This window comes from Bombus vosnesenskii, unplaced genomic scaffold, assembly GCF_011952255.1.
Source record: "Bombus vosnesenskii isolate JDL3184/JDL3185 unplaced genomic scaffold, Bvos_JDL3184-5_v1.1 scf7180000013270, whole genome shotgun sequence".
Lineage (NCBI taxonomy): Eukaryota > Metazoa > Arthropoda > Insecta > Hymenoptera > Apidae > Bombus > Bombus vosnesenskii.
The window spans coordinates 234,271-261,906 of NW_022882928.1; the positions used below are offsets into that span (position 1 = coordinate 234,271).

General features: G+C 40.6%; 1 protein-coding gene and 1 long non-coding RNA gene across 5 annotated transcripts; one reads left to right on the forward strand and one right to left on the reverse strand.

Annotated features, from left to right (window-relative positions):
• Window positions 1-216: 216 nt before the first annotated feature.
• Window positions 217-27,393, forward strand: LOC117231062 (serine/threonine-protein phosphatase 2A 56 kDa regulatory subunit epsilon isoform-like). The gene is made up of 10 exons (XM_033489124.1): window positions 217-1,114; window positions 1,188-1,481; window positions 23,613-23,809; window positions 23,891-24,085; window positions 24,188-24,318; window positions 24,404-24,521; window positions 24,627-24,902; window positions 24,990-25,219; window positions 25,352-25,497; window positions 25,581-27,393. Coding segments are annotated over exons 1-9 (1,584 nt in total). The 5' UTR covers window positions 217-1,113; the 3' UTR covers window positions 25,494-25,497; window positions 25,581-27,393.
• On the reverse strand, window positions 2,175-9,268 carry LOC117231069. 4 transcript variants are annotated; one of them, XR_004492903.1, is made up of 4 exons: window positions 7,849-9,268; window positions 5,142-5,528; window positions 4,497-4,631; window positions 2,175-4,417 (listed from the first exon to the last, which is right to left on the reverse strand). It is a non-coding gene; the product is annotated as an uncharacterized LOC117231069 (long non-coding RNA). The 4 variants fall into 4 exon arrangements; XR_004492902.1 differs by having other exon boundaries at window positions 2,175-4,631; window positions 7,849-9,261; XR_004492905.1 differs by lacking the exon at window positions 7,849-9,268 and adding an exon at window positions 6,906-7,308 and having other exon boundaries at window positions 2,175-4,631.
• Window positions 27,394-27,636: the final 243 nt, after the last annotated feature.

The following is a 27,636-nucleotide window of genomic DNA, read 5'->3' on the forward strand; positions in this document are numbered from 1 at the left end:
ATTAAATAAAAATACGTATAATGTTTAATCGAAAGTTTAAAACAATGTTAATGATACGACTGTTTAAATACAAATTGGAATGTTTCTAGCGGAAAAGCAATGGCGCAATGGGAAAACAGTAAAGATTCGTAAAGTGGCGCGATCTAGGGCGATCGTGGATGTTCGTGTTTGATCGGGAATCTCCGGCCGATGATTGTCGAGTGCACATTACTATTTTCAGGCACACAAGGCACCTCTTGACGGGTTTTCAATAAGTGAAGAGGGCGACGGTGGAAGGATCCTTTTTTCTTTTTAATTTAAATTTTACGTGCGGTAGATGCCGAAATTGTAGTATCTTGTGTACGCGTGATAAAAGGTACAATGTTGGAAGAGGTCTCGGCAGGACTTAGCGCCTGACGGTCTGTCGGTCGTTCCGGCAAAAATGAAAGAAGCTCGTCGGTCCGAGCAGCTGATGGCGGCCGAGTGCTGTTCGAGCCTCAGTGTCCCTCATCGAAGCGTTTAAGTGAGTGTGTGCGTTTAGCTGCGCGAGCGGAGTGCGGCTACCGCGTGCGGAAGGAAGATAATTCTGTGGAATAGATTTCACGCGGCGAAACACCGTTTCTAAAGGAGTTACAAGCTATTTCGTAACGGTGCTTGTTTCACGACTTGGTATCCGACACGCAGGCACGGTACGGTAAGCCTGCCAGCCGTTCCACAGTCTCCCGGTGGCGTGAATCAAATATTTGTTCGAACGGAGAAAAATCGAACAAGTGAGCCACAGACCAAACGGCCGGTCGTGGTTTCAGGTAACGCATAATCCACATACGATCAAGAAAAAGACACGGTGCCGCTTGTGTGTTGCACAGTGTAGGTGGGAGATTCGACGTACGACGGGGCGTGCGTTCGCGTGTGACAACGCCTAACAAGCGATCGCGCCCCTTTTCTCGACCGATACAAGAACCACCTCTGGCAATTGTTCAACGAATTTTTATCGAACTGTGAACTTGATGGATCTCGTCGTTTGACAAACATCCTCCGATTAAAACACGTTCAGTTCTGTTACGCGGAAAAACTCGTGCTATGCGCGCATTACTATCAATTTTCACCCCTCTCTGCTTCAGGAACCTCTGAACCAGTAGGTTACCGTGTTCAAGTACACCACGTGCGCTTCGTAATCGTGTAGTGTTGCTTTCTCCTTGTGTGTGTAGTGAGTTCATCTTCTTCGACACGGAATGCGACCTCCTCAGGGTGGATGCAATCTTCTTTAGTCGCGTCCAACGCCGAAAAAGTGCAGCCGAGGCACGAAAGTGCCTCCAGCATTTCACTTCCCTCCAGCTCTCATAGTGCCTCTGCTAATCCCAACATGTCGTCAGCGACTTTTGTGGACCGGATAGATCCCTTTGCCAAGAGATCTCTTAAGAAGAAATCCAAAAAATCACAGGGTTCATCTCGTTACCGTAACTCCCAAGATGTTGAGCTACAGCAATTACCGCAGCTCAAAGGTTAGTTCAGATATTCTATACTTTATTTACTCCCTTGGACTTTCCTTGCATTCACATTCTTGTCATAATATTACAAAGATACTACTGAGACACGTGAATATAAGAACTATTAGAAACACTCACAATCTTTTTCATCATGATTTATTTGAGTAATATCTATCTCTAGGGTATAATGTAATATTGTGAATTTACATCTAAAGTTTTCTGAATACTCACCTAAATTTAAAGATATAAAGCTAGTTCAGACGAAGCAAAAAAATGATCATATTCTTATATGTTCTTGTAACCACTTAAAGTACATGGAATTACTATTAAATTTATTGCTTTATTTGAACATCGTTGATGTTGTAGTTAGTATGAGCTATAATATTATAACATCTATAACAGAGATAGATTATTCAGTGGTTCCATTATACAGAGATATTACATAATAATACGAATATGTTGTGTCTGACTTAATATAAGCTTTCCTATGCTACGACTAAGCGAATCTATCTTCAATGATTTTAAGATGTGAGAATGTAAAATATATACTGTCTTTGATTATATTATTTTATAATTTTTGGAAGTAATATGTGCTAGATAATATGTGCTGTATATAGTACATTTAACATAATTATATTTACAGTGTGATTATTATAATGATACATCTACTTATTAAGTACGGGGGTCAAACATTTTTGAAGTTATACAATTGGAAATATATTTGTAATTTTATTGAGCAATCATAATATACAGATGAAATGGAATTATACCCTGGTGTGGTAAACAAAGTTACCAGGTGATGCATTAATGATTTCAACATATACATTTCTGAGATACATTTCATTTTAATCTTTTTTTTAATTCTTTTTTATATAATTCTCACATCCTTCACTAATTGTATGATCAAATAATTAAATGAGTGTATCAAATGAATTCTTCATAGTTGATACAAATTTTGTAGAAATACATTGAACATAAGACAATACAATATTAATATTTAATATTTAATGTCAGATAAAGCATTAAGTAATGCGCAGTTTACATTGCTTTCGCATATTATACATTAGATTGCTCGATATAAAGATAACGTAAAATTACCGAAGCTAACCTCAAAATATTTAGAGATAAGCACGTTTGTACCGAAAATATCTTATTTCTCATTCTTTACATATTTAACATGGCTGCTATACAAACTGACAGAAATTTCTATTTATCGACTATTGAAAAAGAAGGTAGTATTTAATTCCATGAATACGTGTCTGGCGTACTTCGTATTGACGTATGTTCAGAAAATCGATGAGGAGCGGCAAAGCAGAGGTCAGTTCACGTTACTCGACCGATTTTCCTGTAATATAAATTTCGTGTATAACTGCCGATGACCATAACGCAAAAGATAGATAAATTTTTTATTTTATAGTGGCGATTTTCCGAAAAATTTAATTGCAAATATTGCTCATTATTGAGTTTAAAAAGCAGTCACATAATTCTATATGAATTAAAAACTAAAATTTAAATGTATGTACATATGTATGTATTTTTACATACACTGTTTTTATGAATCTCTGTCACATTATGTACGTGTTACTGTACGTCATATATTGTTATTGCTTGCTCTGATGTTTTATCTTGTTGATTGGTAAGTCGTTAAACAAATGTTAACGAAATCAGATTATTCTTAAATTCAGAACCCACTCTTGTTGATCAGGCCGTTCCCCTCTGTTGTTCGTTCTTCGAATTGCTCTTACATAACCTGTACAATCTTTTGCAGTTAGAAGTTGTACGTGAAATGAATTCTTAATTTTTAAAAAGGTCGCTGCACGTTTATGTGGTGATCTCATAGGGGTATGTGTATGCATTGAAATTAAGAGGTGTATACAACGTGTATGTGTTTTAATGTAAGTCAGTTATTTGGTAATTGTTATCATCTTGAGCATGTTTGTAACGCGAGAACACTTATTTTATCGATTCTTATTTTTACAAGAAATAGCTATATTACATGATGTAATAATGAAATCGTATTATCCAGAAATAATGTTTTTTTTTAACTACAAGACACAAATGAACAAAGCATAATAAAGGCAAACATTGACGACTTTCCGATGTCAACACATTTTCGATTCAACGAATTCATACTATTTTCGTAAGAAGGTGCTTGAAAACAGTACGTAGTGACCCATAAACTCATAGCACGTTCCAACGACGAGCGGTTATGCGAAATACAGGCATCCACCTTGCAGTAGGCAGTGTCGTTCACCTCTGCCAATAAAACGGCAGTAGTCCTTATAGTCTCTCTTTCTCTGTTGCTCGTTCACTAGCTTACTGTCTTCTTTGCTTCTCTCCTTCTCTTTACACTTGTTCCTGTCTCTTTACTTCTACGCTCGGTTTCTCTCATCGTCTCTTTCTCGCGTACCGCGTACATAACCTATATGCACGTGTTTTTCACTCGAGTATCGTGTGTATACGTGCGTTTACGTATCGACACACGCGGTGCCACATGTTACACGGAAAAGTAATTTTCGGTTAAACAAGAATCGAGATATATGTAATATAGTTGCGATGAATCGACGTGAACCTAACCAATATCCATTCATTCAATAACTGCATCAATAACTTTGATACATCTTGTAAACAAACTAATGATGTTTATTAATTCAAAGATATACGTGTCACCGTAGGCACGGTCTAGTAGTACGTGGTGAATCGTAATACCTTGGCACTAGGATCGTAGCCATGGTAAGCCCGGTTTCATGCGGGATTTATGTGCTGCATAGAGTATAGTCTGTGGCGTAAGACCAAAGCGGGCAAATGTGTTTGGGACCGGTTACATACTCGGGGGGAACTCCTGCCGGCGATTGCAGTGCTTGAGAGGATTTTCAGCTGCAGCATCCTGCGGGGTGTCGCCGAGTGCTTACCCGTAGATGCTCCTCAATGATGAAAAGTACGATGGGCGGCTACCATGACTGATTATTTTTCATTCGTAGGTAGATGTAGTCTTCCGAAAATAGTACACAGTTCATATACAATGCTTACGGTTTGCAACGCTACGATAGTTGTTTTCTTCGCTGGCGGTGAAGATTCGCGTTTAGATAATAATACGAGCGAGAATGGTTTGGCGGACGGATAGATCGAGGAAGATATAAGTTTCGCTTCCACGGTGCAGCCAACCTACGAATAAGACTTATTTAGAAATACGTAGGTGTGCGGCCGGTGTGTCAGCCTACGAGTTTGCGTTGCTCAGCAGCCCAAGTATTTTGAAGTTTTAATCGTTAAGGTACAAACGACAGGGAAACTTTTACCGTGTTTCCGATCTCGAAACTCTCGACTAAATTAAATCAGCCTCGATTGATTAAAAGATCTCGTTGAAACCTTCTACATCCTTCGATCAAAGTACACGACCTTTAGAAAAACTTCTCTAGGCTCTGTACAACAAATGTTTATTTAATCCAGCATTATTACGATTCATAATTACGAGTCAGCCGTGTCTAAATATTCTTTGAGTATCAGGAAACAGTTTTACGAGTCCTTTGATTCCATTCGAGACAAAGCAACGGGACGAGAGTGGATTCGTTCATTGATTTATGTATAACTTATTTACAATGATAGCTCGGCTCGTGCAGCAGCTCTCTCTGTCTTATTAAACCGAACGTACTACTTACGCTCGTAAATAATATTTACTAACGCGTAAGTTCTTCGAAGTTGAATTTGACAACACTGTGCGACCAATGTGTTCGAGGATCACGGGTCGTAGTGATGACGTCCGAGGAACGCGTCGTCGTATGTTTAGATCACATGGTACACTCGTCATTGAAGAAATGTCTAGCAATGTTCGTTCGTCCAATATATCATTGGCTGTTAGCTGTTACAACATCGCCGGACGATCGCTGTAATCTTCTGCTGACAGATAAGAAGCCGCAGATTTATCGACGAGTAGAAAACAAGCTGTTCGTTCTCCTTACCACTTCCTTACGCCATCTATATATACATATATATAGAGTCGTTTGTCCATTTCAAACGATCTTCCTTAAACTTTGCACGTTCTCGGTGGCCGTGAACCAATTTCGTCTAAAATCAAGGAAACGAGAAACAATTTGGTAGATTGAGGAACGAATTGAGTTTCGTACAAATGGTAATTCACCTATGTTGGAACATTTGGTTAGGTTTTAAAGGGGAATCAGCAGCCAAACAGGCAGTCAAGTCAGTCCGAACGTATATGCATAAGAGATCGCAAACTGTTGCGAAATCTGTTTAAACTCGATGACGCGGCTAGGGTATTACTCGTTATTAGGCCCTCTAGCAGGCTAATCGGGGTTTAAGCGGTGAATACACACGCGAGTCACCTAGCGGATTCCCGTTGCGGCACGCGTGTGCCCTCGAGAGTGGAGTCGCCACTGCCAGTGGCCGACGTTTTTCCACTTGTCGCGCACGAAATTGGACTAATTTCGTACACTTCCGGTTTCCTGGAGGGTTCTCACGGGTCTTGCGCCTCCCACCTCATCCCTTCCGTTTATCGCGTTCGATTCGACTTTAACTTACTTTAACTACTTATTTTCTACCCTGGTTGTAACGATAGTAGAATTCAGCGAGAAATTCGATTCGAGAGTCGTTCGACAACAAATGAAATCTTTAACGTTGGAAACCTATTTGTTAGAGTGCTATGTTCAACGATTATCGACGAGCTTTAGTTGTTTTTTACTCCATCCTTTCCTCTAACGCGATTCACTGCTCGGAGATTTGCAATAACACCGATCCACCTTGTTTCCGGCCGCGCTTCAAGGCCGGCCTTCTTTGTGCGGACGAAATAAAAATCGTCTGGTGATGCATTAACGTTATTGCATTAAGCGGGGCCTGCTCTCTAACCCGACCAGCTTCAAAGAGATAAAAGGGTTCGCGTTCGCGAAGGCAACCAAGCTAGTTCAACGATATTATAAAGCGACGCGTTCTCCTGGAACGATGCTCCGTGAGCAAATATTTCAGTTCTCGAAAAGCGTTTTATAATACCAGATGTTCCTTAGATCGATCTTGTCATATCGTGTGTATAAAAATTACTATGATTTTAGTCTCTCCCGGTAATTCTTTCGCGTGTCTCTTCATAGTATCGTAGTTGTCGAATGCCGGTGTAGTGATTATTTATTTTGAATCGCATAATTTAATCTCTCCTTTCTCCAGAACGTAACACAGACACGATTTGCATATGAATACAATAAACAAACGAATCTCAGGAAGCTATTGGTTTTGTTGATGAAACTTTACAGTAAAATTGAAGCAAAATTAGAAAATGATAACACACTTTTAGACAATTAGAATTTTAACCAATCTATGCATTATTTTCTTTTTTATAATAACTTTTCGCTATTTATTTTGTTTGGATGTATATAATGGATATGATACATCGCTATGGTAAATTATCTTTTTTTTTTTTTCAAGTTATATATAACTTACTTGATTTACGTTTTATCATATCCTCAGTGGATCATATCCAGTTTTCGAACTGAGACGCAAAGTGGAATGAAAGAAGCGCGTGAACGATGTTACATGGACGATGAGAGTGGTCGTCAAATTTCCAGGATAACGCGTGGCTCGGCGTCCTCGATACGTTCGCCACCGAGCCATAAACCCGAGTACGCGATTCGCCTAATTGACGGCGCCATTGATCGCTACGGTCACTGTCAAGATCATTGTGGTGTAGAAGGATGATAGCGCAGTTTTCCGCCCGATGAGAGTGGGCGAGCTTGTTTCGTGCGGCGTCGATCTTTAAGCCGCATTTACACGGCAAACGCCGTTCGTTTGCTTACTGTCTTAACGCGGATTTTATTTGCTTGTGTCCCCCTTCTTCTTCCCTTCCTCCCTCCCCCGCCCCCCTCTCTTCCTCTTTTTCTTTAATCTTTTATCTTGTTTTTTTTTCTATGTTCTGCTTTCCCCCCTTGTTTGTCTCTTATAGCGCGAGCAATCGCTTAGATTCAACGATCATTACAAGAAAAGAATATGGTGGTATAACTCTTTTAATGGTCACATTAGAATGATGCGTTTAAGCCTTTAATTGTCGTAGGCGTGTCTTTTCCTGTCGTCTACTGTCTGCTCCTTACCAAGTTGTTTACTATAGTTGTTTTTCTCCTTTTTTTTCTTTGCTTTTTTACTTCGTACGCAGATCTTAACGACGATGATATGTTAAAATTACTCGAAGAGTACTGTATCGCGGCGACTAATGGAAAGGAATCTTCTATCGAAATAGGAAAATAGAATAGAAAAACAAAAAAAAAAAACACGGCGGAGGGAATCATGAGTGCGAAAATGTTGCGCTATGTGCTGTACATTGGAAAAATTCTATGTTAATTGTGTTTATTTCTATATATATATATATGAAAACAATTTGAAAATCCGTTACCGTATGCCGTTAATTCCTCTCGTATAACTTCATATCCATCGCTAAACAGCTCACATCTTCGGGCCGGGTAGGTTGCGCCTCTTAATTATGTCTTTTTAGCCACGGTATATTAAAGTGCCCTCTTTTCACCACTAAGTAACGTAAAAATCAGGAAGTCAGCAAAGTTGTAATTATTACATCCTCTCCCTGTAATCATCATATGGTAACTCGAAAATAAATGCCTACGTATTTATAGACATATCTCAGGCGAAAAATTCCAAATGGCAACGTAATAAATACCGGGTACTGTTTCTAAAATATCACCACTTAAAGCTACCGCGTGAATTATACGCCGAGCAACTTTTAACTTCTCCTAGGAGCGGGAATGAACGCGAAGCCACTATATTTATAACCCCTCTTTTTTTTTTACGTGTCAAACAGATGCGCAAGAGTTGGCGTGCATCGAGATTCGGACGATACGAAGTATCGACGTAAACCAGTCCTGGTGAGGCCATTTCGAACACCTGTTATTCGATTAAGAGGCTGTTGTACCACGAACGCGAAACGTTCTCGAATTCTCGTCCGTTTGTCCCCCACCTCTTAATCTCGGAACATAAAACACGCCCATGAATTTCATACAATCCTTTCGAACTCGTTTCGTACGTCGATGAGTCCGCTTCCTCGCGCGTTGCTCTTCATAAATGCCGAATTCCTTTAAACCTCGTTGCAGAGTATCTGGAGCAAGCTCGCCATCCGCTCAATCTGCTTATTATACGATCGGTATTTCCATTTCGGTGGAAAGCGCGTTTTAACGCGCCGCTGGTTCTTTTGAGCCATTTTCAAGCCTACCGTACGTTCATCGCTAGAAAATTGTCCTAAATTTGAGCAAAACACGAAAGGCCTGTTATTTATACGCGTGATTTCTCGTTTCGAGCAAAATCGAAACTAAGGTTAAAGCTAAAGTAAGATTAAGACATAAACAACTCGAGGACCGCGGCAGAGTTAAGAATAGCGAGTTACATAATTATTTTCTAAATTGTTTCGCATTCTTCGTAGTTTAATTACACCGTCGACGAGTTAAATGAAACAAATATTTAAAATTTACGTGCTTCAACGCTAAAGTAAATTCGTATTTCTAACAAGTCGAACAAATCTGATATGAGAAACGCAGCGGACCTTAAGAATAATAAGACAAATTATCTTCTAAATCGTTCGCTCTGAATTATTCATCGCCTTATTGCACCGTCAAAGAGTTAACCCGTTTCCGGTGAAAAATGTACGGTTTTCGAGGCGAGCGCCACTATGGTCGCGAGAACACCATTCATCGATCGATGCCCACGACACGCTCGCTGTCGGCAAACCGCCTCGATTTGCGTCGAGTTTACGCCAGGACAGTATGTATCTCCAAGGTTTTCGCAATAATTATGTTAATAGAGTGGCATATGTATCCATCTTCTTCATCCTTTGTCCACTCTCTCTCTCTCTCTCTCTCTCTCTCGTTCTGATCGTAAACAAACTCGAAGAGAGAATCTCGTGGTATGTGTTTCTGGCATTGACATTGACGGGAGTCGTTAAAAGGGAGAAAACAGGCTGCCGCTAATAACGGTGACGTGGGAGAGGGAATATCGCGCGAAAAGCGGCGAGTGCATGGACGGGGAGAACACATGAATAGAGAGGCGACGAATGGTGTCGCGGCGCTTAACATTCTTTGCCATTCCGCTAATTGGTCTCGATTCGTTCGACATTCTATGCACGTTTTTGTACCTGCGAGGGGACAGAGTTTGTTGTGTGTCGGCTATTTCGATTTAGCGATTCCAGTGCAACATATATACGCATATTTATTTGTTCTTTTTTAAATGGAAATTTATTGAAAACAGACGTAATATAGAAGTAGCTCGGTATTGGAACGCTTGTAGATACCGTAATGCGGTATTATAGGAAACGTTTTGTAATTCCATTGGTAACGTAACGAAACGCGTCTATCGCGATTATAGCGGTAAAGTTGGAAACGAATTTAGAAAGGTTTACGGAAGTTGCAAGACATTTATTGAAAATATCTCGCTCGTTTTCAGTAAAACGTTGGCGTATACTATGAATAATTGCCTCGAACATATACTGTGACTCACGAAAATATTTGCAAACTTACACGAACCTCTTGCGTATGTACTATACGTACTGTATGCGTTATATTAACATTGTATGATCTTGATTGTACTCGTAAGGTTTCGAAGGAATCTGAAAATGCACGTAGATGATGTACGAGATATTTGCTGCGAGTATATATCTCACCTCGATATTCAGTGGTGCCGTCTTTAACGTTTATCGTATAGATGGCTATTCATTCTAATTTTCGATCGAATATATATTCGCGGTAAACGTCTTACAACTCGTGTAAACATTTCCAGACTGGTTTCGAACTTTATCGATATAATCGTGATGGTTGTGTGGTGATGCTAATGAAATTTCAAAACGTCTTTACAACACAGATTGTATCTACACAAAAATTCTTTTTGGTGAACTGTTCGGTTAAAGGGAATTCTTCGAGATGAGCTGACTTTATATCGAGAGAACGAGAAGTCGTGGGCTTAGTACCTTTCTTCTATAGATCGTCTCACTTTGTTCATTTCAAGAGCATTTCGCGTGACGTTAATCACTGTTTATCGTTGTTATTTATAACCTTTCGTACACAAATGCTTTCTGCGGAAATGCAGAATCTTCGGTTGATTGATACCATTGACGCGTCGCGAGAGACCGAGCGTCGGTCGAGTGTGTGAATTAAGGAAAGAACGAGGTCACGATCCATGTATCCGTATTTATAGTTAGAAAAGCAAACACGTACAATGATTCACGAACAATCGTTGCTCGTGGCCATGGCGCTCAAGTTTACTCTTTCGGTATTTTTATTCGTCTACTCGCAGCGATTGATCAAGCCTAAAAGCTTCTCGAATCCAACGCGTTCCTAAGAACTCCTACCATTGGATGGAATAGAAATAGGATGCGCGTTAAGTTATGGTTATAGCGGATGTGTATTGCGACGATGTTTATACTTGAAAGCAATCGAATATACGCATTTCAGTTTTCAGACGTTTCGTTCGTCGGAACACTCATCGTCCGTAAACCATAGAGCTCCGCGCCATAAAAATAGATAAAGGTCATTGAAAATTATCACGGAGTCAATGACTCTAAGGTCTAGGATACGTATAGAAGCGTGTACGTACATGCAACGGATACTTGGATTGCAACGTCGAGTAGCCGTGATCGATAGAAGAGTTTCGTGGGGCTGAGACGTGCATAAGTATCGTTCGTTATGCAGAAGAAGCGGAAAGAAAGTCCTAGGTGAAAGAGAAACGGTCAGTACCATGACCCGTGAGTCATTGTCGAGGTCAAGCCGATATCCAACAGTTGTTGGTCGAGTTGGAGTATGCGGCTGCAATTGCAAGAGCAGCAGCGCGCCACAGCATCGGCAGAATCCGTGTTCGTGTTTGTACGCAATCGTCAGCAAAAATATCGTGTCGGAGGACAGGGTGAGAGAATATCCACGACGTAGAACTCGATTTAATCCCCAAGTGGTTGGAACGGTTGGAAACCGCGTACACTTTACCTTCAATTTTTGCCCTCCGCCTCTTTCACGAGTGTTTGCCTCGGAACACGGTGGCCTGTATCATCAACAAGTTGAATTCCCTGTTTGCTCCCAAGCGTTCAACCGTTGATTTTGTTTATCTTTTATGAAATTATCGTCATCTTGCCAATTACGTAACGAGCATTGCCCATTTGCAATCGGGAATTAAGTGTTTTGTTTGGTAGGCGAATTTATCGCTGTCTCGGCATCACGATTGCCTTGAGTTTTACATTTCGTCGCTTTTGTTTCTCTCAGTACGCCTCGCACGATTAAAAAATAACGTTCCTCGAAAGAGCACGGCGTAGTTTAAGAGCGCAAAGAAGAGAAAAGCAATTAAGCATCTGTTCGCCGATCGCGTCGAACAAAGGCGGGATGTGGGTTGCTAATTATGTTCCTTGGCGCGATTAACGACACGCGTGATTCACGGCGGAAAATCATCGAGTCTCGTTAAGTATCCTCGAGTACGAATCGCCCGGTAAACGCCGCTTTCCTTTTTCCAGTCGTCGTAAATTACCGCTGAACGCGCGCCACCGATCGCAAAATTGAGAAATAAATCACCGCGAGCCTCGAACGATTTATCGAGCCTTTGTCTATTCGAGGATTAAACACGGCTTCATCCGCGGTGATGAACCGATCCGCATCTGAAACCGAATTAAAGTAAGCGGAATAGTAGACGGAAAGATCATCGGAAAGATCGATTTACATTCCTCCAGCTCGTAAATTCCTTCCTCTGGTTAGGGGGCGCTTGATGCCTGGCGGCAAGGTGTTTCTTCGTGGTGTCCTTGCACGAAACTTGTATTCTCGAACTGCTGAAGGTTTCAGAAAGTTCTACGCACTTTTTTCCGTAGCCTGGATACCTTTAAACCGAGTTTTACATCGAAAAAATTGGCAATGGATTTAATTGGTATTAGAGCGAACACAAGAGGTTGACCAAAGCTGTGCAAATGTAGATACGGCGGTACGACGGTGGTGAGTAATTGGAACACGAAACGAGTTCATTGAATACATTACAGGGGAATACAATTGTGTGCCGAGATGTCGATCGTTGCAGACATCAAACACGCCGACCGTTTTCAAGATGTTTGTCGACGATCGACGCTGATTAAAGCGAATCCAACTCGAGGGCCTAACTCGATACATATTTTCCTCGTTTTTCTTTTTTTATTATCGATCGAATTAAAAGTGGAACGTCTGTGTATCGCGAGCATGCATCTCACACGCGCAATTTCCTACGTGAAATCGAATTGTGCATCCGATGGTCCGCTTCTTCCGTAATCACGATCCATTGTAGCATCCTTGGCGTTGGAAGCAGTCCATCTGTGAAACACAACTATTCACACAGAGGATCGAGACTCTTTTCCTTAATCAAAGATTGGATTCCATCCAAATCTATCGGCCGCGTAACACGCTCTACTCGGAAAGAAGAGTCGATGGGACCAACCACGCGGTCAAGGGTCCGTTTCTCCATCGCGATGGTAAAAATGCAATGGAGAAAACGTAGCTTCGATCGAGTTTAACGCGACAGTTCACTACGTTTAATGATCCAATTAGCAAATCGATCAGATACTCGAGCTTCAGATTTTAACGTTGACTTTAATACTCTTTCTCTTAATGGACGTCGGCACAAAGAGACCACACGCAAACATTCCAAAGTTACAAACTGTTTTTTAGATCGAATATCCAGAGGGCCGAAAATAATAAAAAATCTTATGGATGCCTCGATAAACGGGACTGTTGCCAATCGTAAGAAGCGATAACGTGTCGATAACAAGACATTGGTTGTTTTATTATCTGAGCGAGAAATCGGAAAATCTCCAACAGGAAATAAGCTATTTCGCTGTGGCTAGCACGATAAAAGGCTGATACTCGCTGATTACGCGATACCATCGCTAATTCAATTACCGTAGTTAAACCGCTATCTACTCGGCATCTACACGAACGCGAATGTTTGTTTCGAAGGATACCAGACGAGGAAATTTTAATTAGCTGTATCGGTGTCGCGTACCATAGTAAATCAGTTAAATCGTTCAGAGTGTCGAGTCCTAAAGTCCCTAATGTTGCGGCGCACGCTAATTAGTCTCTTCGTACCTTTCTCGGGAAGTCTCTACGAATGCTGCACTGTATGTGGTGAGAGGTCAATGGTTCCAGCATAGAATCGCAAATTGTCATGTTCGCGACAGAGTAAAACGCGAGACGTTAGCAAATAGGCAGGTTCTGTTAAACCGTAACTTGTATCTCACACTGCGAAAGTAAGATTTACTTTCAGGATAGTCGAAAATATTTTCGAATAAGAAAGCAAACAGAGATTCCGAGGACTTTCATTCTGTGTCCGTTTCGTAATGTTTTGGCGTGTTCGAAGGATTACGTAACCAACGAGAAAGAGAGCAACGTCTTAACAGTGACGCGCGCGTTACGAAAGCAAAAGGGACGTCCTTTCAGTGGGGAAGTTCCCTTCGACTCGCCACGATCCGGACAGAGGACGTTACACCTTTACGATTATGCAGCAAATACGATTATCGCGGTTGACCGTTCTTCGAAGAATAACACCGACGAGGGATACAGAAATACACGGATCGAGCCGCTTAAAACGATCACCTTGATTCTCGTCGATATTATTACCTCTACGAGAGGAATACGAGAGCAGAAGGTGGACGAAAGCAAAGTGTGAAAAAGTAAACTCTCTTTCGAGTAAAAATAAGTTGCGTGGAGAAAACATCGATCGATCCTTCCCTGACTCTCTCGCAATTTCTCTCGCCGCGCAACACTGACCGATAAAGTTTTATTCGCTGTAAATCGGTGTATCATCCGAAAGTGTCTTATGCCAGGCACGTTCCATCGTTGAATCAACATGGTAATTTCGAGTGCCTCGGTCCCGGGTAAACGGGTCGGTGCACAAGGGTCGCTCGAGCAAAGTCGCCTCCCTTAATCATCCAGGAATTTCAATGAAACTCGATGCGGAACGATTACTTTTATCAATTTTGTTAAAAATAAGTGCGAAGCTCTTCGTGCTAATTAAACGATATTCTGGGAACTTTTAGTCCACCAACGAAATTAATATGTATGACGGTCGAACGAGCGAAAAAACGACGCTCGTTAACGGGAAACGAGGTGACGACGTTCCTTCGTTATGATATCATCGTAATGACGAACAATTATCGAAAGTACATAGATAGTATTCGATATCGAATGACAACGAGACATTTCGATCGTAACGACCGACAAATTACGTGCCACGTTTTACGATGTCATAGACGATGGTTAATTTTCTTCGAGGAAAAAGAGAGCGGAGGAGGGAGCAGCAGAAGGAGAAGCGTTGATAGAAGAGAATTTTAATAGAGTGATCCGAGACACGGTCTCGTTGCGCGCCACGTTCCTCGATCCCGTTTCTCGGAGTTCGTCGTGGTCGCAGGCCTCGTTAATTCTCGCCCGTTAACTTTGTCGTTGCTATCCTAATTAAAGAAGGTCAGGGATTCTGCTCGCGTCGCGGCCATCTTCGAGAAAAAGGGAACCACAGACGGTGTCTCGCGAAAGCGTCTCATGTTTTGACGCGTCACCCTCTTTCAACCACGTTGTCCGCTTACTTCAACTTCTCCCAGTTGAACCGGCCGCTTTTTAAACTTCATCCTTTATGCAGAATTACTCTCGTTCTTTCTCTCAGTCTCGACTTTTCCATCGTTATAAACCACTTTGTTTCACAGTTTATCTCTCACGTGGTTTACGAACCGAATGAAAAGCCTGAAGTTAATGAGCTTGACGATAACACGGATGAACGTAACAGGATATATCGAAGCTTATTTGCGACTAATCGCGCTCTCTCTTCTTCCGATATTATTGGAGCCTGGCTAGATTGGAAACAGGCTGGCGATCTCTGACCTCCATATACCGAGATCGAATAGAATTTACAAGCGATAAAGACAATTTCCCGGGGGGGGGGGGAAAAGTTGCTGAGGGTAGTTAGAGACTCGATATCCAGCGAGATCGGCGATCGCCGATAAAATCCACCTAAATCCTATTGGCCCTGGAACGGTTCACCAAACAGAGAGACTCGCAAAACCGGCTGGAAAAATTGTTTGCTTGGCATCGGCCCGCGATACGGGAGGTCACGTATCGCGTAAACGAGACAGGAGTTAACTGTGCCGAAGCAATAAAGTGCCGGCAAAGCCAGATCCTGGCGGGAGGGTTGAATCGCGGAATCGATCGTGGAGCGTGTGGCGTACCGAGCGCAGGGCACCTCGGTGACATCATCGGAACGTCGACCTTCCTGCTCGATCTCAGATACGGTCTCGCGTTACGTCGTCTCGTTCTGCTAATGAGAATTACGTAACGGCACGCGTGGAGTCCGGTCGGCGCATTCTCGCGTACCGGAGTCACTTTGCGCAGCGATTCTCCTCGTGACAGTGCCGTCGAAGGATCGAATTCCCTGTTAATTCCCAACGATTAGCAGACACAGAGCCGATTGTGAGACATTATCTACCGCGAACACGCGTGAATCATCTCTGTCTCTGGACCGAGGTGCAAGTACAAGTTGATGCAAGAGCAACGTGCAAAATTTCAGATTTACACGAGAGTCGGTTTCCTTGCTTTTCACAGTTTTCTCAGATTCCTGTTCCACTCGTGTTCCTTCTGTAGTACCACCCTGTATCGTTCCCAATATTTGTCAGGAAATCAGTGGAGTAGGAAATTGAAGGAAAACACGATGCAACGTGTATAGGATGTACGGTATAAATTGATCAGCAGGTGACGCGAGAAAAATCAGATATAAAGATGCCGGAAAGATGGTAAAGAGAGGGGGGGGGGAAGATAGAGAATCGAAGCAGATTCACCGATACCTGTACGCGTTCGCTGGAAGTAGAAGCGGAAAACGGGAGGATGAGAGGGCGACATGGAAGAAGAGGGTCGAGGGTGAAAGGTAAAGGGAGAGAAGGAGAAAGAGCCGGGCCACCCAACGAACCCCCAGAGAAGCGACGGCGGTGGGAGTATTGATCCGGAATGCCGGCGACCGGCTGCCTCGAACGCTCTCCTTTACCTTCTCTTCTCTACCAGTACCACCCTCTCTCTTCCTTCCTTCCTAGTATGCACACGAACGCTCTACCCTCTCTTTTCCGGCCATCTCTTTTTGTCCTTCTTGCTCCGGTCTTCTTCCTTTATTCGAAGCGTTCGAGCTCCCCTTCCACCCCCATCCCCGAAACCCTAACTAAACCACGAATTACTCGTTTGCCTCTTGCTTCGTCCTCGATTTCAGACCTGCGATCATCCGTCCTCTGATTTCACGCCACCTCTTCGTCCATTTCCCCTTTCTTCTTCGCTCTTCGAGAATATTAAAACGACGCCACGAGATTGCCTTCTGTTTTTCGCGCCCACCTTCCTCTCGATCGTCGCTGTTCGCGACACTTTGCCGCTTCTCCTCGATATCCGATCCGAGAACGTTTGTACTTCGCCATGCTGCACCCCTTTACCGTGTACCTCGTCGCGAAACGAAGTGTTCGTGCTCCCGCAGACATAGTTTTTGCCACGTCAAATACACCGCTAACCACTTGGTATTAAAAGATAAAATATCGTTACCGTGCTTCCAGTCACATCCGTTATTTTGTACAACTGTTTCGACCTGTATTTTCTGTGTCACGTCCGTGAATTGGCCAACGGAATTATAATAGCTTGAACGTGCTCGTGAAAGTTTCTCCAGATGGTGCGTTTAAGCGAGCAATATTAAATGGCCCTTAAACAAACCCTCGTAATCCGAGATCGTTTAGCCCGCGTTCATTCGAGTTAGGTAAATTCGCGTTTCCCCTTGTTTGAAAACATTCGCTTCCGGTTCGTAACACCACCGATCGTTCAGCGACAATCGTTAAAGGGAGGAACGCGAGAATCGAGCAGGTGGATCGTTTCCGGTATTCCTTCAGCCTTCTATTCTATCTTCTTCGTTCCGTGACCTACGATGGTCTTTGTTCTTGTAGCTGGTGAACTTCGAGCAAGCCACGGTTGAGGTGGTAGCGGAGAAAGAACCAGATGTACGTGACACGATTCCGGCACCGCTTCGTTCTCCTTTCCTCGGGTTTTCTTTATCCATGTGACACGCAGTGTATATTCGGCGTCGAATCCACGTAGTTCGGCATTCGTATTTCAACGATCGTTTTTGGTTTCGTCAATTGATAATTGGAGCGTCGTAGTCCGACTGTAATTTTTCACGAGGTAAGGAGGAATAAAGCGTAGCCAGATCGCTGCGATACTCGTTTCGACGTTCTTTCGTTGCGTCAAAGAATCATACGGTGGGCGAATGTAGTCGTAAAAGCAACGTTCATGCTACAAGGCCACGAACGTTACGACTACGGTCGGCAGAGTACGTGAAAGTGCACCTCGTGTTATGAATGAAATTATAAATACGTACACGCTAGATCGGTAGATGATCGTGTACGTGATTCGTCGCCGACCACGCATAATTCTAACTTTGCAGCTTTCTGACATCGAGCATATACATTTTTCTATTTTCTGCTTCGCTCGTTTTCCGCTACAAGCCTCTTTCATACTCCTGATCTTCTTCGTCGTTTTCACTAACGTCTTCCCGTTCGTCATTCGTCGTGCATCCTATTATCCGCGCGAATAAACGTAACGGTCGGATTACGTCAGAATAAAAGTTCTGTTCTTACGTCAACGATGACAACGAAAATGAAAAGGCGGCCGCTGAAAAACGTGACGGCGCTGGACGTTTCCGTTGCGTTTCATCGCAACACATAGCCAGCAACCCTGATTCTCGTGATGCAAACTCGATCTCTGCTAATAACGGATAATAAGATCGCGCTTCCGATATGCGACACGGCGCACCGCGTGCCACAGACATCGTCGTGGCGCGCTAGCGAAATCCTAATTATGTTTTGGACGAGTCGCAAGCCGCCGATTCCGGGCACAGTGTCAATTCTCCGAATGTCCGAGAGAAGAGGCACGGGTGTCGTCATTCGCGAATGACGTTCGACGATCTCGACGATGATTTCCTTCCTTCATCTTCCGCTCCTGGCGCGTGCTACCTTTTGGCAACAACCGGACGTCGTCCTCCTCTTCTCCTTTGTATTACGTTACAAGCGTGTGCCTTTCGCGTGCTACACCGACGCGTTTGCGTGTGTAAGACAGAGAGGACAAGAGAAATAAAGCGACAGAAGGAGAGGGAGAATCGCATAATTCGATAAATTCATCGAGGCCACGCGACGTAGTCTGGTAGAAAGCAAAGTTACTTAGGCCCACGACAACGTGGTCCATTCCCCGAGGATAATTATTATGTACGGGCGACGCATCGATAAAGCAAAACCAATTAATCGTGATTGAAGTTGGACGAACGACAAAGCTAGAACGGAGAGGCGCTTCCGATTATTTTCGCCGGTGCTGCCAATAGCCGCGACAGTCGACGTGTTTCATCGTGCTCTAGAAAAGTTTCCTGTTTTTAATTACGTCGAGAATGCCTGCCAGTGGAACGGACGATGTTTGCCGGCAGACCGAAAATAAATGAAGCGAAATAATCGAGACTCTCCTCGTGCCGTGGCCGCGTATCGAAATATACGAAATTATCGAGGCTATCCGATTGCATAAAGAAAACAACGATTATTGCTTCGTGACTCGTTCACCGATCTGCAAATAAACCAAACAAACTTTGTCCATCGAGTTCCCATCCTTCCTCTCCTCCTCCTCCTCCTCCTCCTCTCTTACTTTCCTCTTCTGGCACTTTTTTACCATCGAAACACGTCGACGTCGAAATCTCAATCGCTGGTGGAAATAGCGACAAACAAGAGGGAAAGAAAGACAGTTTTAGTGGACAGTCGTGTCACGCGTTTGTATCTAAAGGTGTTTTCAAATTTGATCAATGGAAGGTCGATTCACAACGCGATCGAAGCTCGAATCAGTGGATCGCCTTTGCCCCAATCTAATTCTCCCTCGATGTTTTCGTGGTCGTTTTTCGCCATACCGAAAACATCGGTCGCGCTCGCGCGATTACCATCCGCGTCGCTTAAACGCATTGGCAAGGTCGCATAGCTGGAATATTCAGCTGGCGATTTCACCTATACTTTACACACGACGCGTTCGCAATAAGTAGATCGCAATTGATGGTGGCGCACTTCACGCGTATCCGCGTTCCCAGTCCGATGGTATACTCTATATACTTTCGATCGGTAACCCAACTAAATTCGTCGCCAGATGACACCTACATCTTTATCGATAGATCGCATCATGTGTCTCTTTTTATCCGCCGTGATAAAGGCCATCTGTTACGCACGGACTGCGTCCGTGAATTACGAAATCGTCGTTTCGACTCGGTGCGCTTCGGTGTCCCGAGTAAAATGCAGCTATGCAATTATCACCATCGATTCGGCAGAGAATTTCCTTTAAAATATGTAGATATTTCGTACGGAACACCATCGACTCAAACTCTTTGCGAATATTCCATTTACCTCGCTGTGTACGAGCTTCTCGGTCGGTCAAACTGACCAACTTCGCTTTTTATCGATTTCTCCAGTTCCCATAAGTTTGCTTATTGCAAGAAATAATTAAAAGTAGAAATAAATAGAATTCGAAAGAACGGTAAGTTTCTAAAGTAAATCTGGAAGACAGTGTTTGTAACTTTATCGCTTCTCTGTACTTTCCAACTTTCGAGGTTGATCCGCGTGACTTCTCAACGGCTTATGTATGCACTGTTTTTTCTTCTTCACTGGGAAACGCGAAAAACGAGTTTCCCATTGCGATCGATTATAGCGTCTGGTGATATTCGAACGAAGCTCGCGAATCGTGGTACGCCGGGAGCCACCTATCGGCTATTTTTACCGACCACTTTAGCGATATACTAACGTTCATGATCGCGGCCAAAAATCATTGCCTCGAAATTTCATTCATCCATCGTGCGCTCACGTACTTTACGTCTTCGTGCTCTTTGCTTCGTACGCGTATCGTACGGTGCAATTACATAAACTGGTAAAATCGAGACGATCAGTACAGGCCAGCGTAATTGAAGAGAGTAACGTTATTAAATAAAAGCTGATGTAGCGGAGACGTCACGCCGGCTGTTCCCCGATTACCGATTAAAACGATCTTCGCCAGGAGAACGTTTTAATGACTTGCTACTCGGCCGACGCGCGTCATACTCGCGATCGTGCGTGCACAGTGCACACACGACTTTTATGCAAGAACGTACGGTCTTGTAATTCCTTGCATTCACCTTCGAGCATCCTTTCAACTTTATCAGCCGCTAAGATTTTACTCCCGTTCCTTTCACTCCTTTTATCCTCCGCTCTTTCTTTTCTTCCCTTTCATCCTCCCTTTTGTTCTTTCCCTTTTTCTCCACTGCTTTTTACCATCCACCATCCACTATCCACGTTTTTCCATCGAGTCGACTAGCAGCTCGCGTTAATTCATTCCGCCTCCAGATGATCCGGATCATTTTCAATTACTTGGCGAGATCTTCTTGACGCGAGGTTCGAGCGTGAAGCGATCGGCGGCTGATAGAATATAAAGTGCAAGCTAAATGGTTTTTTACGCTCAATGGGAACTTTCTGATTGATTTGTTGCACCAGTGCATGGCTAATTCAAAAGAAAACAATATAATTGAGAGAAATACAATACGATACGATATGATGAAGGAATATTGGATTGTATATCGGCGAATAGTTATTATTTTAGCGAATAAAAAGATTAAAGATATAATCAAGTATCTGCAAATCGATCGTTTTATCTACACATTGATAAAACACGTTGCTATTGATTCGTTTCAAAGATCGTAGATTTCGCATTATAATAAACAGTTGTAGAGTATCACATCACGGAAGCTCGCTTTAACAAGCAAATAGCGACATTGGTTTAACGTCACGGCCTTCTACGTTAATTATCTTAGCCGATAGCGCAATCTACGATTTGAAAAGCTATAGATATATACATTTGCACGTTATCGATTATATATGATTGTTGATCGTTTGAATTGTCTATCCGATATACCTTACAGATTCCTGAGCTACGAATTCTGACCTAACCTATAATTCAAATCCAACGTAAGACACGTACAAATGCAGACACACGTGTAAAATGCTTCGCGAGGACATACGAATTTACCGTTTTGCACATTTTAATCCCATTCACGGATCACAAGATAATTTTTGTCCTTTCAGTGGCAAAAATAGAAAATGGCAGCTCATAGAGAAGATTCATTACCTAATTTGTCGCGACGAGCGCAATTTTCCTTGCATTACCATCAAAGGCCGCAAGATGAATGAGGGAACGAGTGGTGATGCGAGTTTAAAGTTCACCACCTAGGTAAATCAATACCTTACGAGCAAAAAGAAATAGGAACTGAGAAATGGCCAGAGAGTGGGGTTGACGGATGAGAAGAAAAAGAGGACACCGAGGAAAGGCAGTAGTCCTTTGCGCTCTTCCTCTTGTTCTCCTTTTCTATCGCTCCGATGAATCAAATCTCCATCTAACATGCTGCAGAACTTTCATCTCTCTCTCTCTCTCTCTCTCTCTCTCTCCCTCTCTCTCGAGTAGACACGCTAATAGAACTCAGTAATTTATACCGCGGCAGCTATTTTCTCGTTAAAAATTTTCAATAAAGCGCGGCTGCGATCAAACGTCGTTTCGTCGTCTCTCGATATATGTGATTTCACCAATCTTCGGTGGAAATCATGCATTGCCTTTCTGTATATAGCTGTCTTTTTTTTTCATTGATTCTCCTTTGAATATCGATTTATGTATGTTCCCTTGCCGGCATCTGACATCACGATCGCGTATCAATTATGCAAGAGTATAAATTAGGTCAGAACTCACTGCTACGTTTAAGTGAAACGAACTTCCACTTTCGTGGCGCCTACATATTCTAAAATGTAAAATGAAATATGATAGTTTCATGAATCGAATTACTAATGATGGCTAAGAAAAGATTATGGAAAATATTATAAAATAGATTGACTTGAATGTTTGCTACGTGCCATTATTACACGGTTAGATTGCCAACTGTACTCATGAATCATTGTACGTATTTTCCGACAGTTTTTAAACGAAGATATTCGTTTTATCGGTAATAAGACGTTATAGACATTTTAAAAATAAACGTTGACTTGTGCACAAGGCAAACGAATTCTCAAGGCAGAGTAAATTAGCAAGAGTCGTTTAAATCAACGGACGGGTAATTAACGATTAGAACTGACGCCAGTGAGGCATCAAACACAAAATAGGAAATCTAATATGAGTAACAGATAAACAAATTTGATCGGTCTACTTTATCTTGAAATATTTGGAAAACATGTTCTATATATATATATTGTCATGTGACTGCGATTCATCGAGATTATAATTAAAAATGTAGCAACGTAGAAGAATTATACTTTATTGCATTTTAGAAAAAGAAAAATAAAGATATCTAACGCTTAAAAGCGATGGAAAAATCACTGTGGCGCTTGTACGCTTCTAAAAGACATTTATTATATTCTGCTTACAGTGCTGCCAACATTCGACTACATATGTGCCGCATGGCGCGCGCGTGTCGTTTATACCATAACCTCACTTGTCATGTATAACCTCAACTGAGATATCGAACAATTCGCCGGTACAATAACAAGAAAGAAGTCTATGATCACATGTTTATAAGCAAAAAAAGCATATTCAATAAATACCAAAAGATAATTATTTTTTCTATTTGCCTCATTCCAAATTCCCTTTTTTTTTACTTTTTAGTAAGAATCTTTACTTCACTTTTGTACTTCATGATAAATCCGTCACCGTCGAAAGTTAAACTATCGAAATTTAGAAGAAACAAATATATTTATTTGAAGAAAAGAGAAAGGAGTAAAAATGCTCAGCTAGATATCTCTTTGTTCATCAGTCATGTAGATCCATTTGATAGAATAAATTTATTACTAACGGTGTTCGAAACCAATTCCAAAGATGTTATTGCAGCCCATAAACGAACCAGAAGTAACTCTTCACGGTTTGCTCATCCTACTACATTAGGATTGATGCTCTTCGTAGCTGATATATCGAGTTATTAATATTACGAACTATGTAATAACGACATTAATGATCGTAAGTTACGATGGAGCTTAATTTAGTAGGGTACTCATAGCGATATACATACAAGTTAGAATATTTTTATAACAAAATGTGTATTGCATTGAATTTAAATGGGATTATTGAAATGTTACAGATGTTACACCGTCGGAACAGGAAGAACTGTTCATCCGAAAACTCCGGCAATGTTGTGTGACTTTTGATTTCATGGATCCGATGGCGGATCTTAAAGGCAAAGAAATTAAACGTAGTACACTCAATGAATTAGTCGAATACATCACAGCTGGTCGAGGCGTCCTTACAGAGCCTGTATATCCCGAAATCATTAAAATGGTAAATATAGCATAAGAATAATGTTTACGCCTGTCATTTAATTCGTAGAGTATTTTCGACATAATAATATGTTTGTTGAAGATTTCTGCAAATCTGTTTCGCACATTACCACCTAGTGAAACTCCCGATTTTGATCCAGAAGAGGATGACCCGACATTGGAGGCGAGTTGGCCTCATTTGCAATTGGTTTATGAATTCTTTTTACGCTTTCTTGAATCTTCAGATTTTCAACCTACGATTGGCAAAAAAGTTATTGACCAAAAATTTGTTTTACAGGTATAAAATTTGCAACTTATAACATATAATATTTCTATATTTAACACATATTGTTAATAATAGATTAATTGATTCAATAGTATATTTGTTATCTGTTTGTAGTTACTGGAGTTATTTGATTCTGAGGATCCTAGGGAAAGGGATTTTTTGAAAACTGTTTTGCATCGTATTTATGGGAAGTTCCTTGGTCTTAGAGCCTTTATACGCAAACAAATCAGTAACATTTTCTTGAGGTATCTGAATAAAGTAACAAAATTCATGCAATATATGATATGTATGTATAAAATACATTTTTTCTTTAACTGCTTATTCTTATAGGTTTGTATATGAAACTGAGCATTTCAATGGAGTTGGTGAACTTCTTGAAATTTTGGGTAGCATTATAAATGGTTTTGCTCTTCCTTTAAAAGTTGAGCACAAACAGTTCTTAGTTAAGGTAAAAAAAATAAAAATAAGAAAGATGATTATATAATGAGCGTAGATTAATATACATTGAAAATGTATTTTACAGTGTGATTTATATTTTGTTATTTTGTTACAGGTGCTGTTACCACTACATAAAGTAAAGTGCTTATCGTTATATCATGCACAGTTAGCTTATTGTGTGGTACAATTTCTTGAAAAGGATGCAACCCTAACAGAGCCTGTTATACGAGGCCTCCTGAAATTCTGGCCTAAAACATGTAGCCAGAAGGAGGTAATGTTCCTTGGTGAAATTGAAGAGATCTTGGACGTGATAGAACCTAGCCAATTTGTTAAAATACAAGAACCCTTATTCAGGCAAATTGCACGTTGTGTCTCTTCGCCACACTTTCAGGTATTTGAGAGATATTTTTTACAGGATAATTTAGAACACAAAAATATCATTAAAATTTTTTTACCAACAAAATTCCTTTATCCATAGGTTGCAGAAAGAGCACTGTACTTTTGGAATAATGAATATATAATGTCTCTAATTGAAGAAAACAATCATGTAATAATGGGAATTATGTTCCCGGCATTGTATAGAATTAGCAAGGAACATTGGAATCAGACGATCGTAGCCCTTGTTTATAACGTTTTAAAAACATTTATGGAAATGAATAGCAAGCTCTTTGATGAACTTACTGCCAGCTATAAGTCTGAAAGGCAAAAGTAAGCAGTGTTACATTTTACGAAAATAATGAAATAACTGTTAAAAGATGCTTAGTTCTTTCCGAAAAACAACTAAATAAAAACTCGTCGGTAGCTTTTTACGTAATCTATAGAAATATTTTATAATGTCAGAGAAAAGAAGAGAGAAAAGGAAAGGGACGAATTGTGGAGAAAACTGACTGAATTGGAGGTAGAACGACGTAATGCGCTTACTGCTACCTTCAATAATCCAGTTCCTGCCACAACAACACCTACGACACGAGCCCGCCCTTGAGCTGGTAACTAACTATATCCATTAAATGATTTCATATTCTGAGTGCATAAATATATATAACATTCAATAAACGTATTATTATTACAGGTGGAAATTCGCTCCCAAATTACCCAATCATTAGCCCATAGTTTACGTCGATTGTCCATACACTACATGCAAAAATTACTGTTGTTAGTGGAGCAAAGTGTCTCACAATGGCATTCTTGACGTAATGTAATTTTTTTCATTAGTTACTAGCCTAACGGGCGAAGTGGAGAAGAGAAAAATGAAAGAATCAGTAATCACAATTTTATTCTTCTTCGATGCAATGATTGATGAGTTCTAATATTTTTATTGTGTACATTAATTTCTACTTTTCTTTTTTCCTTTTTCTTTAATAGCGATGATTTAAGTTGTACAATGTACTCAGTGTCAGCACATAATACGACGATGTTTTAGTCCCTTCTGAACTAAGGTGTAGCTGCGCTCGGTGGGAGGAGACGATCAAGATGTAAATTCAAATAGATAAAATATATTGTTATAATATTGATTTTTGCATGTGACATTTGCTTCAGTTTCTAAATGGCTAATGTCCTCTCATGACTGACCCACCTTACTCTGATTCTCACCTCCAACAGAGCCAGCAGGGACGTTGTTTGAAATGTATCATATATTCGTATTAATGATAATGATAACTATAACAAAACATAATAAAATTAGGTAAATATATAAATATATATAAATATATATATATAATACAATATATTATAAAAATATAGTACTATTGATGATACAAATTACACATTTACACATACACGAATACACCGAACTGTGGTAAATACGTGTAACGTACAGACCGATGTGCTACAAATACTAACATTGTGCTGACTGCATGCCCGCAGCAAACGGAATAAATTTTTTCAAAGAAAGAGAGCCGTGATGATATGCTCGTCGCATATCGGAAATAATATTATTGAATAATAAGGTTCAATTCATTGAAACAAAAAACGTAAAAAATATATGTTGTTTTTTAAATAAAAAATAAATAAAAAAAATAAAGATGCGAGGGGCAAGTATACAATAAAAAAATTTAATTGTACCAAAATATCCATTGCTTATAAATATAATAAATAATAGAGATACAATGCATAAGATTTATTCGGAGCTGTGCTCCCACAGGCCACCGCAAAGACGTGGGATCGTTTTTAAAGTTTCTTACCATTGCATAATAATAATAAACAATAGTAGCTCTTAATAAATAGATGGTTAACAAATGAGTGACAGCTTGCTCATATTTTCATGAAGTAGCTGAGAAACACATCTAACATATTTGTTATGTTTTATTTTCCATTCTTTTTATGTCAAATATGTTTTACCTCATCTCATAGCATACTTTGTTTACATTGTACACTGTTTATCTCCACTTCATGAAAATTAGTTCAAAAATAAATTGAAATAAATAATTATTGTAAATGCTGTAATGTGACTAAAAAAAAAACAATACGGATAAATTCATAAGAGTTCTATACGCATAAATAGACACTTTATTAAACGAATGTCTAATTTATTTCTACTCTCTAATTTTCTTAAGCGCTGCTTGATTAAACATCAGTAACACCATAGATTACTAAAATATTTTGTCGTGGCCTATTTTCTTTTTTCTTTCTTCCTCTTTTTTTTTTTTTTTTTTTGTTTCTTTTTAGATATGCAAGCATTTCATCTATCTTTCCGACAGTAATAAAGAATTCTAATAATTATTATGTTTGGGCTAACTTAGTTTTTAGTACATTTCCAAATATACTACAATAAGGAATTCTAACGATATATTAATATTTTTTTATATCGTAGAAACTGCATTTGTATGACAGCATAATTACAAAAATTGGATACGAAACCATTGCAAATAAGTACTTCCATACTTTGCGGCAGAAAAAAACAAATATAATCAAAAGATTAGAACAATAGGAGATCCTACGATTACAAACGCGAGCTACACTGTGATAGTCTATCATACATATTTATCGTTACAACGCAATCATTAGCGATTATATTAGTTTTCTTTCCTCGTGCAAATTACAAATGAACAACCTCAATATATACGATTAGTCCGAATTATAGCGGATATGATTTCATTGTAAATAGACTTAATAGGTATATACTTCAG